Source organism: Quercus lobata, unplaced genomic scaffold, assembly GCF_001633185.2.
Source record: "Quercus lobata isolate SW786 unplaced genomic scaffold, ValleyOak3.0 Primary Assembly Scq3eQI_53, whole genome shotgun sequence".
Lineage (NCBI taxonomy): Eukaryota > Viridiplantae > Streptophyta > Magnoliopsida > Fagales > Fagaceae > Quercus > Quercus lobata.
The window spans coordinates 484,508-502,942 of NW_022154704.1; the positions used below are offsets into that span (position 1 = coordinate 484,508).

At 40.5% G+C, this 18,435-nt stretch overlaps 1 protein-coding gene across 1 annotated transcript; it reads left to right on the plus strand.

Moving 5' to 3' along the window:
* Positions 1-16,819: 16,819 nt before the first annotated feature.
* LOC115972829 lies at positions 16,820-17,434 on the plus strand. The gene has a single exon (XM_031093071.1). It carries the CDS (start codon positions 16,820-16,822, stop codon positions 17,432-17,434), a length of 615 nt encoding a protein of 204 aa, XP_030948931.1.
* Positions 17,435-18,435: the final 1,001 nt, after the last annotated feature.

The window sequence follows — 18,435 nt, forward strand, 5'->3', positions numbered from 1 at the left end:
GCTACGCGGAAGTCAGATGGCCGCACTCGAATGCTATGTGGCCATGATGGAAATGGAAGATCAGGTTCAGACTCTAAACATAGAAGAGCACCAGACGGTAATGGAGCCAGTAGAGAAGTTAGAAGAGATACCCCTTGACAGTTCCGATCCTGGTCGAACGACCAAAATTGGGACGCTCGCTCACCCCGCTATCCGTCAGGAACTCATAGCCTTCCTCAGAGGAAGTCGAGATGTCTTCGCTTGGGTCATGAAGATATGCCAGGGATAGATCCCTCAGTGATGGTACACTGATTAAACGTATCGCCCGCCTTTCCACCTATCCCAAAAAATAAGAGAGTGTTTACCCCCGAGCGAGACCGAGCCATAGCAGAAGAAGTTCGAAAGCTACAAGAAGCGAATTTCATCAGGGAAGTGTATTATCCTGACTGGCTAGCGAATGTGGTAATGGTAAAAAAAGCGAGCGGGGAATGGCGGATGTGTGTGGACTTTACCGACCTTAATAAGGCCTGCCCCAAAGATAGGTACCACTCCCTAGAGTCGATGTGCTTGTAGACTCGACAGCCCGACATCAGTTGCTGAGCTTCATGGACGCTTTCTCAGGGTACAACCAGATCAGAATATGCGAAGATGATCAGGAAAAGACGTCGTTTGTCACCAGTCAAGGCCTCTTCTGTTACCAAGTGATGCCATTCGGCCTAAAGAACGCAGGAGCAACGTACCAACGGCTAATGAACAAAATGTTCACACGACAGATTGGGAGGAATGTCCAGGTTTACATGGACGACATGCTAGTGAAGAGCCGAAGGGAGGAAGATCATCTGGCAGATCTCAAAGAAACATTCGACACACTTCGCTCCTTTAACATGAAGCTCAATCCAGAAAAATGTGCCTTTTGAGTTACAACAGGAAAGTTTTTAGGATTCATGGTATCCCAAAGGGGAATCGAGGCAAACCCGGACAAGATCCGGGTGATCATGGAGATGACACTACCAAGGAATGTGAAGGAGGTGCAAAGCCTTAACGGAAAAGTAGCGGCACTGAATAGATTCGTGTCAAGGGCAATAGATAAGTGTTTACCCTTCTTCTGAACGCTAAAGAAATCCTTCAAGTGGACTGCTGAGTGCCAGCAAGCATTTGAAGAATTGAAAGCTTACCTCTCCTCCCTACCGCTACTAAGCCCGTCACAGCCAAGAGAGGAGCTTTTTCTCTATTTAGCCATCTCCCCGGCAGCCGTGAGTGCTGCCTTAGTCAGGGAAGAAGAAAAAATACAAAGGCTCGTGTACTATGCAAGCCGAGCGCTTCGCAGTGCTGAAGAAAGATATCCGCCTATGGAAAAACTCGCCTTTGCGTTAGTAACGGCAGCCCGCAAGCTCAAGTCGTACTTTCAAGCCCATACGGTGAACGTTCTGACTGACAAGCCGTTACGACGGGCAATGAGCAATCCCGAGGCTGCTGGTCGATTGGCGTTGTGGGCTATAGAACTGAGCAAGTTTGATATCCAGTACCGCCCACGAGCCGCCGTCAAGGGACAGGTCGTCGCAGACTTCATAGCTGAATTCACCCATGACAAAGACGAGGGGGTAGAAGAGTCCCCTCATTGGAGTATATATACGGACGGGTCCTCTAACAAACAAGCTGAAGGAGCCGGCATCGTGCTAATATCGCCCGAAGGAGACACCATCGAGTGTATGGTCCGTATCGACTTCCTCGCTACCAACAATGAATCGGAGTATGAAGCGCTGATAGCAGGGCTCGACCTCGCCAAAGTAGCAGGAGCCGCAAGGGTAGTCATCTACTGCGACTCTCAGGTCATTACCAACCAAATAAATGGAGACTACACATGCAAGGGCGAAAGGATGAAGAAATATCTTGATGAAGTAAGGGCGAGAGTGGATGACCTGGAAGCTAAGGTCGTCCAAATTCCTAGAGGAGAAAACGAGCGAGCCGACCGCCTCGCAAAGGCCGCTTCAGCAGAACAAATGGTCATCCCGGGTAATGTACTCTCTTTCGTTCAGCTTTCTCCTCTAATAGATCCTAGCAATGTGCAGGAAATATGCTCCGACAACAGCTGGACCACGTCGATAGTCTCATATTTGAGAGATGGGGTCTTACCAGACGAGAAGGAGGCTGCAAGGAAACTTAAGGTCCGAGCGGCGAGGTTCGTCCTAATAAAAGACGTCCTGTACAAAAAGGGCTTCTCCCGACCGTATCTGAGGTGCTTGGGTACGGAAGAAGCGGATTACGTCATGAGAGAGGTACATGAAGGAATCTGCAGAAACCACTCAGGGTCCAGATCATTGGTACACAAGCTCATACGAGCAGGGTACTATTGGCCCACCATGTAGAAAGACGCCGAAGCCTACGTCAGGACCTGTGACAAATGCCAAAGATTCAGCAATATCATTAGACAACCAACGGAAGAGCTGACCCCGATGACGGCCCTATGGCCGTTCGCGCAATAGGGGTTAGACATTATGGGACCCTTCCCTACAGTAGCACGACAGCTAAAGTTCTTGGTGGTAGGCATTGACTATTTCACAAAATGGGTGGAAGCTGAAGCTTTGGCCACAATCACAGAGAAGAACATATGAAGCTTTGTTTGGAGATGCATCATATGCAGGTTTGACATTCCTAGAGTCTTTGTCATGGACAATGGAAGGCAATTCAACAACGACCCCTTTCGGGATTTCTGCTCATAACTAGGAATAAAGAACCACTACTCCTCCCCCGCCCACCCTCAAGCTAATGGCTAAGTTGAAGTAACGAAACGATCCTTACTCAAGATTATCAAGACTCGGCTCGAGGGGGCAAAGGGTATATGGCCCGATGAATTGCCAAGCATACTGTGGGCATACAGGACGACGGCAAGGACACCCACAGGAGAGACACCATTCCGACTGATGTATAGAGGCGAAGCAGTCATCCCGGTAGAAGTTGGGCTCACAAGCTACAGGGTGCACAACTACGAGAAAAACAAAAACGATGAGGCTATGCGACTACAGCTGGACCTGGTAAATGAGATCAGAGCAGCAGCAGAACAAAGGCCCGCTCGGTACCAGGACCGTATGACCAAACACTACAACTCTCGGGTCCGACACAGGGACTTCCAGGTTGGAGACCTTGTTCTTAGAAAGGTCATGGGCGCCGCTAAGGACCTGACCCAAGGGAAACTTGGTCCCAATTGGGAAGGACCCTACAGAGTTACGTCGTGGCAAAGGAAAGGCACATACCATCTAGAGACGTTGGAAGGAAAGAAACTGCCGCACCCATGGAACGCCGAGCACCTACGAAAGTATTACCAGTAAGAGCGGCAGTATGAAGATCAACCCTTTTTTATTTTACATTCCAGCAAACTTTAGTCTCGCTCCTCAGAACTATCATTTACTTTAATCTTTTGCTACAATTCTTCTTTTTAAGCCCAAAGGGCAGGATTTGATTTTAATTACTTTTATTTACAAATGCATGGCAACAAGAGGAGTTTATTCAAAATTGCTGATGTGTTTGTTTTTAAGTTTACGGTTTAGAGTCCATAGGATGGGCAACTAAGTTCGCAAAAAGTGAACAAACCAAACGACTAAGTCCATAATATACGGACTAGAAATCCGACGGACCCACGGGTGAAGCAATCACCATGTGGATGGGATCCTGAAACCGACGGATTCATAAAGTAGGTCAGCAAAGCCAAAGGCCAAAAAGCTGACGGTCCCAAAAGATGAAGCTATCATCATGTGGACGGGATCTTGAAACCGACGGATTCATAAAGTAGGTCAGCAAAGCCAAAGGCCAAAAAGCTGACGGTCCCAAAAGATGAAGCTATCATCATGTGGACGGGATCCTGAAACCGACGGATTCTTAAAGTAGGTCAGCAAAGCCAAAGGCCAAAAAAGCTGACGGTCACATAAGATGAAGCTATCATCACGTGGACGGGGTCCTAAAACCAACGGATATGATGATCAGCAAGGCTAAGGCCAGAAAGCTGACGGTCCTGTAGATGAAGCTATCATCATACGGACAGCGCTCAAACCAAAGGACTTACAAAGACAACAGTCATCAAGGCCAAAGCTAAAAAGCTGACGGTTTAAAGTGGTGAGGCAATCACCATACGAAAAATTCAAAAACAGACGGACTCTAGCAAACGGAATAAAAAGCTGGACGGCCAGCAAGCTGACGAGGCTTGGGAAATAAATAAAGCCGAAGTCCAATAAAAAACCTATAAGACAAATGAGGTAAAAAGACTAGGCATGACCGACGGAGTCTTCCTACAGTTCAAGTAACTGAAGGATTCCCAAACAGACGGGAAATTTTACCAAAATTTCGTCTAGGGCTATCATCAATAAAGAAGTGTAAAAGCAACGAAAGTAAAAGCATGCACAACTATATATAAACAAAAGCCCCAGAAAACCAAAAGGGCACTTAAGCATTGTTTGCCAAATATTTCAAACTACAACTATTTTCCAAATGATTAAAATATAACCGTCATTCTTAAAGTAAATACATGGCTAAAATGCGAAATAAAAACTAAGGGGCAGGAACGTCAGCATTGTTGCCGTCAGCTTGATGTTCTTCAACACCACAATCACGGCTAGAGAATCAGAAGCAGCAGGGTTAGCAGCAGGCTGAGCTAGGACCACACTGTCGTAATGCTCCGGAGTAGGATTAGGCTGAGGGGAGCCGTCATCTCCATCATCCATGGTGATCCCAGACAAATCCAACTCAGGGAAGGCCGACGCGACCTGCTAAAGGCAGTCATCGAACCCAGTGCCATAATATCCAGCACATGAGTCAATGAAGGACTGCGACGCTTTAGAATCTCTAATCGCGTCAGCCTCCACCGTCTGCAGCTTTTCACCTAGACCCGTCACCTCTTCTTGGAGCTTATCATTCTGACGGCTAACCTCCGTCAACTTCTCCTTAACTTCCTGCAGCTCCTTGTTGAGGATACGGACGGCTTCCTTGTACTGAGCTTGCTGATTCAACAGGTTCGTGTTGTGTTTGCGAACTCGAGTGACGACCCTCTCCTTCGCCGCACAACGGTCTTGAAGGGCCTTAACGAGCACCACGGCCTAAGAAAACATATTTGTTAGTAAAAAATATACCAAAGCAAAACAGAGTTTTCTCAAACAAAATCGTAGTAAACATACCCTGGTGAGGTCGAAGAGGGCTGACGCCCCTAAGTCCTCTGTCCCCACCTGGTCACAAGGTTCTATGTCCGTCGATTTTATCAGGGACTCAACTTCCTCGACGGCATAGTCCTTGTGGGTCAGGAGACAGCAGGGACCCTCGCTAACAGGACCGGTAGAGGTCATCACCCCTTTGCCCGCACCATGGCTAGGCTTAGAAGGGGACTTCTCCTTTAGCGGTTCGTCCCCAGGGGTGACGGTAGCCTTTTTTGTGAGACGGCTGTCACTCCCGTCAGGCTTCCTCTTTGTCACCTTAGCGACGGCCTTTGGGGTTGACGAGGCCTCCCCTCTTGCCTCCTTATTTTTTCTCTCCTCCTTCTGAAGAGCTGCGGCAGCTCTTATCCTTTGCTTCGCAGATTTCATTTCTACAATACAAAGAAGACCGTTAGGGCAAGTGACGGAGGAATAAAACTGACGGGATAAATAAAGGTTTACTCACGTCGGCGTGCAAATTCTTCCAACCTTCGAGCTGCCGCTGACGGTTCTGGACCCCCACAGTATAAATGAAAGATGTCAAGGGTGATCAAGTCCCTGCACTTACGATCTTCTAAAGGGATTTCTAAAATCCGTTGGATAAACTCCTCTTGCTCGTTAGTTATGTGCGGACAAGTATAAGCTGAAAGAAACAAAAAGCAAGTGTTAGTAACGTCACTTCAAAAAACAGAAGGAACATAGTTGACGGGATCAACCTGAGTCCTTGACAAAGGCCCAAGTATTGTCAAAATAGCCGCGAGGCATCGTCGCCCACTCTTCCTGACGGCAAACCCAATCCGTCCCTTCAACAAAAAAGTACCTACTCTTCCAGTTCCTATTTGAATCTGGCATATCTGATACAAGCCGTAACCCTTTCTCCTTGGCATTGAAGTGATATGTCCCCTTAGACGAGGCGATATGATAGGGCCTATAGCAATAAAAAAATTCGTCTAACGTAAGCTGACAGTGTTCTCCATTAACACTGCCCCATAGGACTTCAGTTCCTATAAAAGTCCTCCAGGCGTTAAGGGCAATTTGGGTGACGGATATGCCTAGGAAATCAGCAAGTTGACAGTGTAGGGCCCTCAATGGTAACCTAAGGCCTGCAGCAAACGTGGCATCATACATGCCAACGTCAGCTGTCCTCTCGGAGTAACACCTCTCATTCTCTCTAGGGAGACGGATTGGGATGTGGTCTGGGATTTGGTAATGAGGATGTGATCTGGGATTTGGTAACGAACACGTAACTCCCTAAAAACTTTACCACTCATCCTAGGAAAAAATTTATTAACGGCCCAATCCTCAGGAAGAATGAAAGGACGGTTATCTCCAGGACCTTCCGAGGTTCCTTCACTGGATCCCTCATCCCCGTCGCTCTCCTCTCCGTCAACATTCATTTCATCCCCATCATTTCCATCCCCTCTTTTCTCATACTTATCTCCCTCAGAAGGACTCTCATCAACGTCAGGAGATTGGGCTGACGTCTCTCTCTCCGATGGAAGGGAAAAGTCAGACTCATTTCTAGAACCATAGGTCTCGTCGTAGCCCGCTCCTTCGCGGACTGACGACTCCTCACAAGATGCGTCACTTGACATCTGACTACCTACAAGTGACGGATTCAATCTAAGTACCTAGCCTGACGTCCTCACTAATGAGGCAAAAATAAAAAAGAAGGAAGAGAGGAGATGAAAACTTACCGGTATGATGGCCCTCTGGAAGATTCTAATGACAACGATGTATAAACTGACGGAAGAAAAGCCGGCAAAAGTTGGACGACGGTCTCTCTTTCCAAAAGATCAGTAGGGTTGAAATAGTGAAAAATGAAGGGGAGGTGCTGTTTATATATGGAAAAAAAGCACGGAAGACGAAGCGACACCTCGTCAGAAGCAGAGCCAATAGGAACAAGCCACCTGTCTAAAGCATTAAATGCAGATCCATGCGAACATGTCCCTGCCTCTTTAGAAAACAACTCCATAACCCGTCAGTATAGAGACTGACGGAGGTATGGAGTAGGGGGCAAGTGATGAGGATAAAATAAGTGGACAAGGGTGACGGGACGTGTTTTGGACATGGGTGACGGGATGTGTTTTGCAGACAGCATTCCTAAGGGCTGACGGCAAAACGGGATGAAGAAACTCTACATGTAGAGTACCGTGAAGCTGAACATCCTGAAGCTGACGGTACCTGATCTGATGGGACAACGTATACTAACGGCGTCAGCCATTGAATGCGTGATCGCCACGTTTGCATGTATAAGTAAATAACTTGCTCCCCACGCCTCATGAAATCTAAGGACTCCTATATGGAAAGAATCCCGCAAAATACGCCCAAGAGGACTGCTATAAGGAAAAGACTTTTACTCCAAGGAAAGGGGGGCAAGCCCTACCACTATAAAAACCATGCTCCCTCACAAACTAAGGTACGCATAACTGACCCTCTCTAGCACTCTAGAGTAGTGAGAATAATTCTGACTTGACCTTCGGAGGGTGTTTGGCTGGTACCACACCGGTACCCTCTGTTAGGCCCTTTCTTTTCATTGTGCAGGTGCTGTCTGTAGTGCGCGAAGACTGTGTGGCTTACTGGTGGTATTTTCGGCATCATCATATCCAACCATCAAATTTCAATGATTTTTCACCCACATGAATTATCTTCCCATAATCTTCAGTTCCAACAGTGTGTTTCCCAATCAAAGGAAAAACGGACGAGGAATCACTAAACCGAGCCAGAACTAGGGTTTAATTCATGATGTAAAATTTGTAGCTTCTCACTTTTTTGGTATTACTTTTTCTCATGTTTGTCGTCAAGAGAATGTCGTAGCGCATCTCTTGCTAGAAGGGCAAATTTTTCACCCAATTTATTTGTCTGGATCAAAGATGTGCCATAAAACATTCTTCATGTTGTTCAAGCTAATTTGTCCTCTTTTGGGGCAGCTCCAAATAGAGTCTAGGGTGGTCACAGGACCACCCTAACTTGGGAAAAAAAAAAAATTATTATGTATAAATTTTAAAAATTTATGATTTTTTTTCCTAAAAAAATTTTGACCACCCTAAATTTTTTTAGGCCCAACATAATTAAACTTTGAAAATAAACTTGGTTGTAGACTGTTAGGGTACTTTTTTTTTTTTTTTACACCTAATATTATTTAAATAGCACCTATTTATTTTTCAGATGTCACCAACAAATTATTAGGCATATCTAAATATTTTTTACTATTACTATGTTAGCCCACAACCATTCTTCTTTCCATCACAAAATTGGGCTACAAATGTAAAACACTAAAAGACCCAATATTTTTGTAAAGCCTAAATTATTTATTGAGCAAGTTAAAATCTCATTCTTTCTAAAGCCCAAGAATTTTTATGCTTAGCACTATTTGAAAAAGCCCATGATTCAAATACATGGCAAAAAAATTTTATCTATGGAATTCAAGTCCATAATTAAAGCCCATGATTCAAATTCATGGCAATGCTATTTTATCAATGGGATTCAACTCCATAATCAAAGCCCATGATTCAAACTCATGGCAAATTATTTCATCAATGGAATTCAAATACCATAACCAAAGCCCATGGTTCAAACCCATGGCGAATTATTTATCAAAAGCCCAATTCTCATTGGCAACATCAAAAGGCCCAGTTTTCGCTAGCAGCATCAAAGCCCAATTCTTACTAGCAATATCAAAAAGTACAATTTTTATTGGCAACATCAAAAAGCTTAGTTCTCACTGGCAACATCAAAAGTCCAGTTCTAACAAGCAATATCAAAAAGTCCAATTTTTATCGGCAACATCAAAAGCCCAATTCTCATGTTGCATTTTTTAAGATGTTACGTTTTTTAAAAGAAAAAAGAAAAAGAAAAAAGAAAAAAAAAAGCTTATAAGATAATACAAAAATTACAACAACATTTACCTCTTAACCAATTTGAAAGAATATCCCACAACCGACAATGTGTAAATTTATAACATTATCCATGTAGTATATTATTTAAATAACTCACATGACTCATAAAAAAATTCATGCAACTAAAAGTTTAAAACTACACATGGATGGTCTTTTCAACCGTCAAATGGAGGTAGGAGAAAGATTCCTCCAAACTATTTTTAGACAAACTTTTTCCATAAAAGAATAAAGCACACAATGAAGTGGATTAAAACATTTTCTACTTTGCTTTTAAATTAAAAAAAAAAATTGATTATGTATTTTTTTAAAAAAGTAAAAGATAAAAAACATTTGATCATGAGTCTGTTTGGATACCGCTTATTACTGAAAATTGAAAACACTGTAGCAAAATAATTTTTAAATGTGTGAATAGTGCTGTGAGATCCAGTTTTAATTTGAAATTTACTGAATTCCATACTTGTGAGTTTCGTGAACAGCGTATGAGACCCAAAAAAAAACCAAACGCACTAAGAAAATCATTTCAGCAACATCCAAACTCACACTATGTGTACATGATGTAACATTCTAAGACCACATTGGCACATTCCACTAATAAATAATGGTTGATAATTGATAAAATAAAATAAAGTAAGTGTCTGTTTGAATATCGCTTATTATTGAAAATACTGTAACAAAATAATTTTTAAATGTGTAAATAGTGCCATGAGACTTAGTTTTAATGAAAATTTTGCTGAATTAGACAATTTATGGGTCTCGTGAACAGTGCATGAAACCCACTGACAGAGACGTAAATGCGAAATTTCAACGCAATCCAAACTAACACTAAGCATTAAAAAATGATGGTAACTGTTGATAAAATAAAATAAAGTAAGTGTTGGAAAATTCCATGCCATCAGGTTTCAATTTCTATTTGTTATATCTCGCTATTGAATTTTGGCCTTACTTGCGCGTCACGCAAGATGTTCTATTAATGAAGAACGATTAAAAAAAAAAAAAAATCGTTCCCATAAAAAAAAAGTCGATAATTGTTAATATCAGATGAGGATATAAGAATTGAATTTTACTTCATTTTTTATGCAACAATGTCGAAGGTTGTTAGCGCATGATTCACGTAGTCCAGGTCGCCATCTTTGGGTTGAATGATAGGAACTTTGCTGTCCCCTCTACTGACTGACTGATTAGCCAAAACTAAAGCGACATGATGTACAATGAAATGTAAAATAATGGAAAAGTGAATGGGAAATGAAGACAAGAAAAATAAACTTGAATAAGCAAAACCAAAAGGGTAAGTGAATGGGAAATGAAGACTAGGAAAATAAACTTGGATAAGCAAAACCAAACGGGTTACTGATGAGACAAGAGATAAAAAAGCAAACAGTGGGCATTACGTGGGCGGGCCTGGCCATTAACTAGTGCCTATCACTTTTGCTTTATCATCCCACCATCATAGAAATTATTGTTTTCGTCGCCTTCCCGGAGAGGAGAGAGGATAATCCATTGTACTCTGCAAGCCTGTAAAGATAAAAATTTTACGTATTTGGAAAAAATAAAAACTGAAGTCCAGAATACCCTCTAAGAAGTGCTTGAATATTTAATGAATCACATTTCAAAAACATAACATACAAATATTAAGAAACTTCTTCTCGAAAAAAAAAAAATATATGTATATATATATATATATATATATATATTAAGAAACTTGGTGCAAGCACGGTGTGTACTGTTTAAGTTTTATTATTTTAAAACAAAAATTAATAAAATCAAAATAATTAAACTATTTTAAAACACAAAGAAATAGAGTTTAGTCTTAACTAAAATATCTTAATAATTATTTAATAAATGCTTCAAAAAAAATTAATTGATAAGACTGTAGCTACTTGTTATAAAGAGGAGATAGTTAATTGACAGAACCACGGTAAGTTTCTAAAACTCAACTATAATTATATATATATATATATATATATATATATTATATTTTATATGATAAATTACAAATAAATTGTTTAATATTGCCTCAAATTGCTAATTAGTTTTGGTTTGGGTTTTCTTGATGTAGAAGGAAAAGTTTCTCTTTGGTATGGAAGACAAGAATTCTCCTTGATATAGAAAGAAAAATATACATTACTGAATAAGTAGTGAACATTCCTTATCTATTAAGGAATAAGTTTTGGAGCCTTATAAATAGACATTGTTGTAAAGGGTTTGGTGGCTTTTGTTCAAATTTCTTCCCACATGAGGAGAGGGGAAAAACTCCTAGAATAACATGGTGGGTTTCTTTGAAGAGAAGTTGGTAGATTATTTTAGTTGAAAGATTACCCATAGTTTTGTGTTAGAAGTTTGTTTATTTTGTGAGTGTGAGAGAGTTATTCGATGTATTAGGGCTTTCAGGTTGTGAGTTTATGTTAGTATCATCAATAGTGGATATTTTGGTTAGTGTTGCCTATGGACGTAGGCATGTGTTCTAAAAGTTTAGAACAATTGGCAAACCGTGAGCAAAAACTTGTTTTGATATAGATCTTAGATTTTGTAGGGTATATTAGATAATGCTAAAGGTGCTGCAAGTCAGAATACAAGAACAAAGGAAGTTACAAGTTCAAGGAAACAAAACTTGCCAGGTTCGACTGATCAAGAAGAAGGCTTGACCGATTGAGACACGGATCTACAAAATTTAATTAAAGCCTAACAATCCATTATGCCCATCAAGTGATTAGAGTTTTAGATCTATTTCACTAAGTACTTAAAGGAAACCGTAAAACACGTTTTGTAGAGACTTTGGAGCTTCTCTTTTGAGATCTAAAAGGTGTTGTGCCTTCTCCTTTGAAAGTCACTACTGGAAATCATTCTCATACCATTAGAACCAGTAGATCTGAAGTTGCTGCATCACTAGTCATCAAAGGTGCTAGAGATCTAAACCTCAAGGGTGGTCTTGGAATCATAGACTGGAGGTCTATGTGGGAGATCTAAAGCGTGAACAGATGGTTCATGTGAGAATAAGATCCAAATCAAGGAAGTCTGTGGAATCAGAGCCCAGTTTGGTAACTGTGTTAGATTTACTAAGAATTGAAATTCTGAACTATAAATCTCAACTTGCTATAGTAAACTGTTCTCTTAGGATAGTTCCCCCCAGGCTTTTTACTTTGAAATGAGTTGTTTCATTAGTTTTCCTTGGTCATCACATCTTGTATTATTTACTTTTTTGTTGTGTTCTTTATTTTGTGATGATTGTTTAACCTAGATTTGAATAATTAACCTAAATAACTACTTGGCTAATATATTAGCTAGGTTAAACAAATTGTGTTTCCAGATGTCTAAAATCTAATAACATGGAGTTGACAAAACCACGTTAAATATTGTTGTATCAAGTGATTATTTTATTTTATTATTATTCATGTGAATGCACTTCCGCTAGCCTCAAATCACAATAATTAATGTTGAAGCTTTCGCTATTGCATAATAAAAATGAACTACACTTTTTGATTACAATGCAAAACATATGTTTCTTTTACTTCTAGTATGCAGCAAAGCAAATATTTTCATATTATAATTATATATATACACACACATACACTAGTATATTTTCATATGATAGACAACTTAATTAAGAATCATATGCAAATTATACAAAATATTTTAAGTATTGGATATATATTATAAAAATTAATGAAGTCAACAATCCATGTATTATGAGAATGTGATGCGGCTCAAGATGTTTGGGCTGGAAGTTTGAAAATTCTACAGAAGGGCATTGTGGGTATGATTGATGTGATTCGGCTAATGGAGTATTTGCTGGATCGGATAGAGTTACAGGAACTAGAGGTGGTGTTAGTCCAAGCATGGTTGATCTGGAATCAGAGGAGCAGGTTTGTTCACGGAGGGAAGTTTCATGACTCAAGTTGGTTGAACAATCATGCAAGGGATTATTTACAAGAGTTTCGGACTGCAAGGGATCAGATGGAAGCAGAACCAATGATTTAGGCTAGTCGGGATAATTGCTAGCCTCCTCCAAATTCAGTTTTCAAGCTTAACTTTGATGTAGCCTTGTTTTCGGGCCTTGACAAATCAAGTTTTGGAGTAGTCATATGGAATGAAAAGGGGGAGGTTATGGAAGCCATGGCAACCAAGGGACTAAGGTTTTCTGTAGTGAGGGGGCCGAATTGCTTGCATGTAGAAAGGCTATATAGTTCGTAGTGGATGCTGGCTTCTCTGAGTTGGTCATTGAAGGGGACAACAGCTCTGCTATGAAAGCTATTTCAGCTTTGAGGGAAGATCAGTCAATGCTTAGAAATGTGATAGGGGATATTCAACATTTGATTAGAGGATTGCATTGGGTGAGTAAAGAATGCACTAGGAGAGGGGGAAATACAGTGGCTCATGTGTTAGCTCAATATGCAAGAAATATTATCGATGACATGTATTGGATGGAGGATTTACCTCCAATAGCTAGGGAAGCTTTGTATCAAGATGGTAATTTTTTTGATTAAATGAATGGAATGATTCTATTTCAAAAAAAAAAAAATATATATATATATATATATATAATCATATGTAAAAGAAAAAAAATAGTGTATGCTAATGATACATAAATGTATACGTCCAACCAAATTCCCGTGGAAAATAAAAGAATATTCATAATATTACAATATTTATTTTCTACTTCCTCTCCTTTTCCTAATTTATCAACATTCTTTTCCTATAATACTGATTAAGGTGATGCAAAGATAATTATCAAATCATTGCTGGCCAGAGTGGTCTCTCATTTAGAGTATGGACATGTTCTTCAGGATATTCTAGTTTTAGCTTCCGTTTTTCGAGTTTGTGATTTCACCCATGTTAAGCGTTTAGGCAACTCTATTGCCTATTTTCTTGCCTGACGTTCTAAGTTAGGCAATGAGCTATAGGTTTGGCTTGAATCCATTACTGATGATATAACTCCTCTTGTTACTAGAGATACTTTGTAATTTTTCATCAATGAATAAAACTTGACCTCTAGGTCTAGATTCTCAAAAAAAAAAAAAAAAAAAAAAATACTGATTAAGGTAAGGTTACGCCAAAATCTTGTGGCCCCATAAGAAAGTGAAAGTTCAAATAGTGTATAAAACATCCTTGAACGTTTAGACCCCCAATTACAGAGTAACCAATTCAAGCTTTATGACAAACAATTAGTGTGCGGAAAATGAACATAAGATATACACAGAATTGGTAAACAATCTAAGCCAATTAAAAACACATCCACAACAGAAAATAAAAGGCATAGATAAAGAGAAGGAAGATGCAAACACAAAGACAACACACGATATGTTATCAAAGAGGAAACCGAAGCCCTCGACGTAAAACCTCTCTGCTGCCCTCCAAGCGGTAAGTAATCCACTAGAAAATGTAGTTGGGATACATGAACAGCAATAGACCCTCCAAGCCTAATCTACCTAGTGTACCTAAGCCCTCCAAGCTTCTTGCTCCGACGAAGTTGCGCCAAACCTATTTCTTTTCTAGCTTCCCGGATTCCGCTACTTGACCATAGCATCAACCAATGTAAATTGGTTCCTTCCTAACTGCTTCCCAGTACACCAAATAGCCATCTCACAGTAATGGATATGGTGAGAAAAGGTTTTGATAAAAGGCCTCTCAAGGATTTAACAATAGAGAGGAAGAGAGTTGAGAAATTTGAAAAGTCTCTTATGTGAAGATTGTGGATGAATCAATCTTATTTTACTCTAAGGTTTCTCTCTCAAAATTCTCTTTGGAAGCTCTCTTTCTTTCGTGGGTATAAGGGGCATTTATACTGGGGTGAGAATGGAATGTGAAGAGTCAGATTTTTCTAAACAAGGCAGGCTAGCGGCTTGACTGAGTCGCGAGATCCAGCCGTGAGATAACATAACGACTAGTTGTCCTATTTTGTCCTGTAGTGCTCCAACTAGCATAACGCTTCAACTTCTGGCATGCCTGGCACGTATGTATCTTCTGGCGACTTACAACCACGAGTCACCCGCGAGATCCAGTCGAGAGTCTTTGTTTTCCTTGCACACTCTTGAGCATTTCATCACTCTATCTCACTCACTACCCTTATAACAATCCCACCTAAATACAGGGTTACTAATTGCTGAAATACAAGCAAATTTGGCACGAAATAAAGCCAACAAGATGATTGATTAAATTCAACCTTACAAAAAGTTATGTTGATTAACTTCATTTTCCGGATATAAGGTTTATCATGTGTCCTAAGTCTCAAAACTAAATGAATATGTCAAAAACTAAAAATAAAAATTACATCGAACCAAATTTTCATAGAAGTAAAGAATATTTATAGTATCAACAAATTGGTTTCTGTTTCCTCTCCTTTTCTTAATTGGAAAACATTCTCTCTCTTGAAAATATTGATTAAGATCAAGCTTTTTAAAAATAATAATAATATTATTATTAAATAAAATGGGTAAGGGTTGGATCTAGAATTCATTTTTCACTTGACCCAATCCAATTCCAAATAAAATTTACAATATCACAATATTCATTTTCAGTTTCTGCTTTCCTTTTAATATTCACAAAATTTTATATCTATGTTCTATACTACTAATTAAAACCAATGATGTTTAGTATAATAAGGTAACTTAAAACAAAATTATATTTTGCCTTATTAGAAAACCCTCAATCAATTAACAAAAGATAACGAATTCAAAACCGAGCTTCATTGTTTTTTTATTCATTAGACATCCAATACAAACAAAGCAAACATTTTGCTAACTTAGAAAACTCTATTGAAACACTCACTTCTTCAAAAATGCCGTAGATTTGTTTTCTTGAACTTTCATACACACCTTTTAAAATACATTATCTTTCTTAGAAATGTGGTTTATTAACAACCGATAGTCCCGAATACATCTTCGTCCATATGGACGAAGAACAATGGATGAGGATGACCCCGGGATTTGCCCAGCTCCTAATAAACCACCGGGCAAAGACGAGGCCATCACCCCTCAATCAATGACAAAGCGTTACAAGGACAATAATGAACTTCCATACCGTTGAAGGTGTATCTTTCCTTTTAACACCCAACAGGGACGTTACAGATTCAGAAATGATACCACCATTAAGAAGAACCAATGGCTAGAAAGAAGAAGGAAGCACCTATATATACCCATTCTCAAGACCCGACAAAAAGGTACAAAAAAACTCTAGTTCACAGTGATTAATATTCTATTATTGCTATTCTTATTCTAGCCATTCAAACTTTAGCATTAGAGGTTCTATGGTAGGCACCACACCGGTGACCCATACTTCTTCCTTTCACACTCTATTTCTTTAGGGTTAGGTTGGCAAGGACGACTCCATTCTGGACGAGCATTCTGGCAGACGATCTCGAGCATCATCAGTTTGGCACCGTTTATGGGGAACACTACTCTTCAACACCTAGTTCGAGGGTACTATTCCATTCAACTTGCAAGTCTGGATGGAATCCAATGTTAGACAAGATCCTACTACATTGGCCTTACAAATTCAATCACTCACAGCCACTATGGAAGAACTTACCAGGAAAAACCAAGAGATGAGGCAGCAGTTGCAACAGGAAGATAACTGCACAGAAATCAATAAAGACGATGATGGAGACAATCACAGGAGATGAACCAGCACTCTAGAAGAGGCAAACTCATATCTTCTCAAGGAGATGAGAAAGGAGATGGACGAGCCGAGAAACGCTATCAAGGGAAAAACGGATCAAAGTTTGGATAGAATAGTCAGAAAGATAGACTCACCTTGCACCTTAGTAGTCCAGGAATGCCCGGTGCCCTCCAAGTTCCGTCTACCCAGCTCGAGCCCTTCGACAGACTAAGAGATCCATTAGATCACCTCAATACATTCAAGACAACTTTGGGTCTCCAACAACCCCCTGACGAGATTCTGTGCCGCTTTTTCCCCACTACCCTCAAAGGGGCAGCCAGAGAATGGTTCACCAAATTACCAATGTCATCTATTGACAACTTCGAGCAGCTAAGCAGCTCTTTCCTTCGTCATTTTGTCGGCGGGCAACATCCAAAAAGTCTAGTTGACCATTTGCTCACCATTAAGCAAAGAGAAAAGGAAACCTTAAGGTCCTATGTAACATGTTTCACTCGAGGAATTTGGAGGTGGACGAAGCACGATAAGGTACAACTTACGACCTTTAAGGCTGGATTAAAGTCCAGGGAATTTGTGGTCTCCTTGGCAAAAAATCCCCCAATGACGATGGCAGAGATGCTTTTAAAGGCACAGAAGTACATGAATGCTGAGGATGCCCTGGCAGCCATAGAGGGAGTAGAGAAACCTAAGGAGAAGAAGAAAGAAAAAGAAGATGACCAAAGAGGACGAAAAAGGGATCGAGCGGACCAGCAGAATGTTGAAGGAAATAGATGAAGAGATGACAAAAATCCTCGACCAACGAAGTTCATGCCTTTAGTGATTCCCGTTGACTAGATTTTGATGGAGATTAAGGACAAACAATATCTTAAATGGCCCAGGCCACTACACTCGTCACCCAGTGTGCGCGACAAGAGGAAATATTGCCATTTTCACAAGACCACGAGCATTACACAAAGGACTGCCAAGATTTGAAGGAGTAGATAGAAGAACTTATATGAAAAGGGAAACTATAGAAGTATGTGAAAAGGGGAGATTTTAGCAGGTATAGGGACGACAAGAAGGACCAACATGAAGGCTCTCAGAGAAATGAAGATCACCTACCACCTTGTCCATAATGTGCAATATGGAAAATAAAAACCATCACGGGAGGGTCGTTCAGGTCCTTCAAGAAATCATACCAAAGGCAGGTGAACAGTCTTCATAGCCTACCTTCCCTGAAGCAAAGATGGACAAACCAAGATATGTACTTCTTAGAAGAAGATGCTAGAAGGGTAAAGCAACCTCATGATGACCCACTGGTCATTATGATCATGATTGAGGGATTCAACACCAGAAGGGTTCTGGTAGACAACAGGAGCTCGACAGACATTCTTTACCTTTTTGCCTTCCAGCAATTAAAAGTAGACCCGAAGAGACTTCGTCCTTTCGAGTCCCCCTTCGTCAGTTTCAGTGGAGATAAGGTGTACCCCTGGGGAATAGTAATGTTGACAGTCACGGCTAGCTCTTACCCCCTCCAGGTAACCAACAAGCATAACTTTTTGGTAGTAGACTCACCTTCGTCCTACAATGTGATCATACTACCCTCAATCACTGGAAAGCTACCACTTCCATATATTGCCTGAACGTGAAGTTTTCAACAGAATAAGAAGTCGGAGAGATAAGAGGAGACCAGGTGTTGGCAAGGGAGTGTTACCAAGCAGTCCTGGCCTCAAAAGAAAACCACATGTGGACAATCGAAGATAAGACACCAGAAATCGTCGAGAAGCTAGAGATGA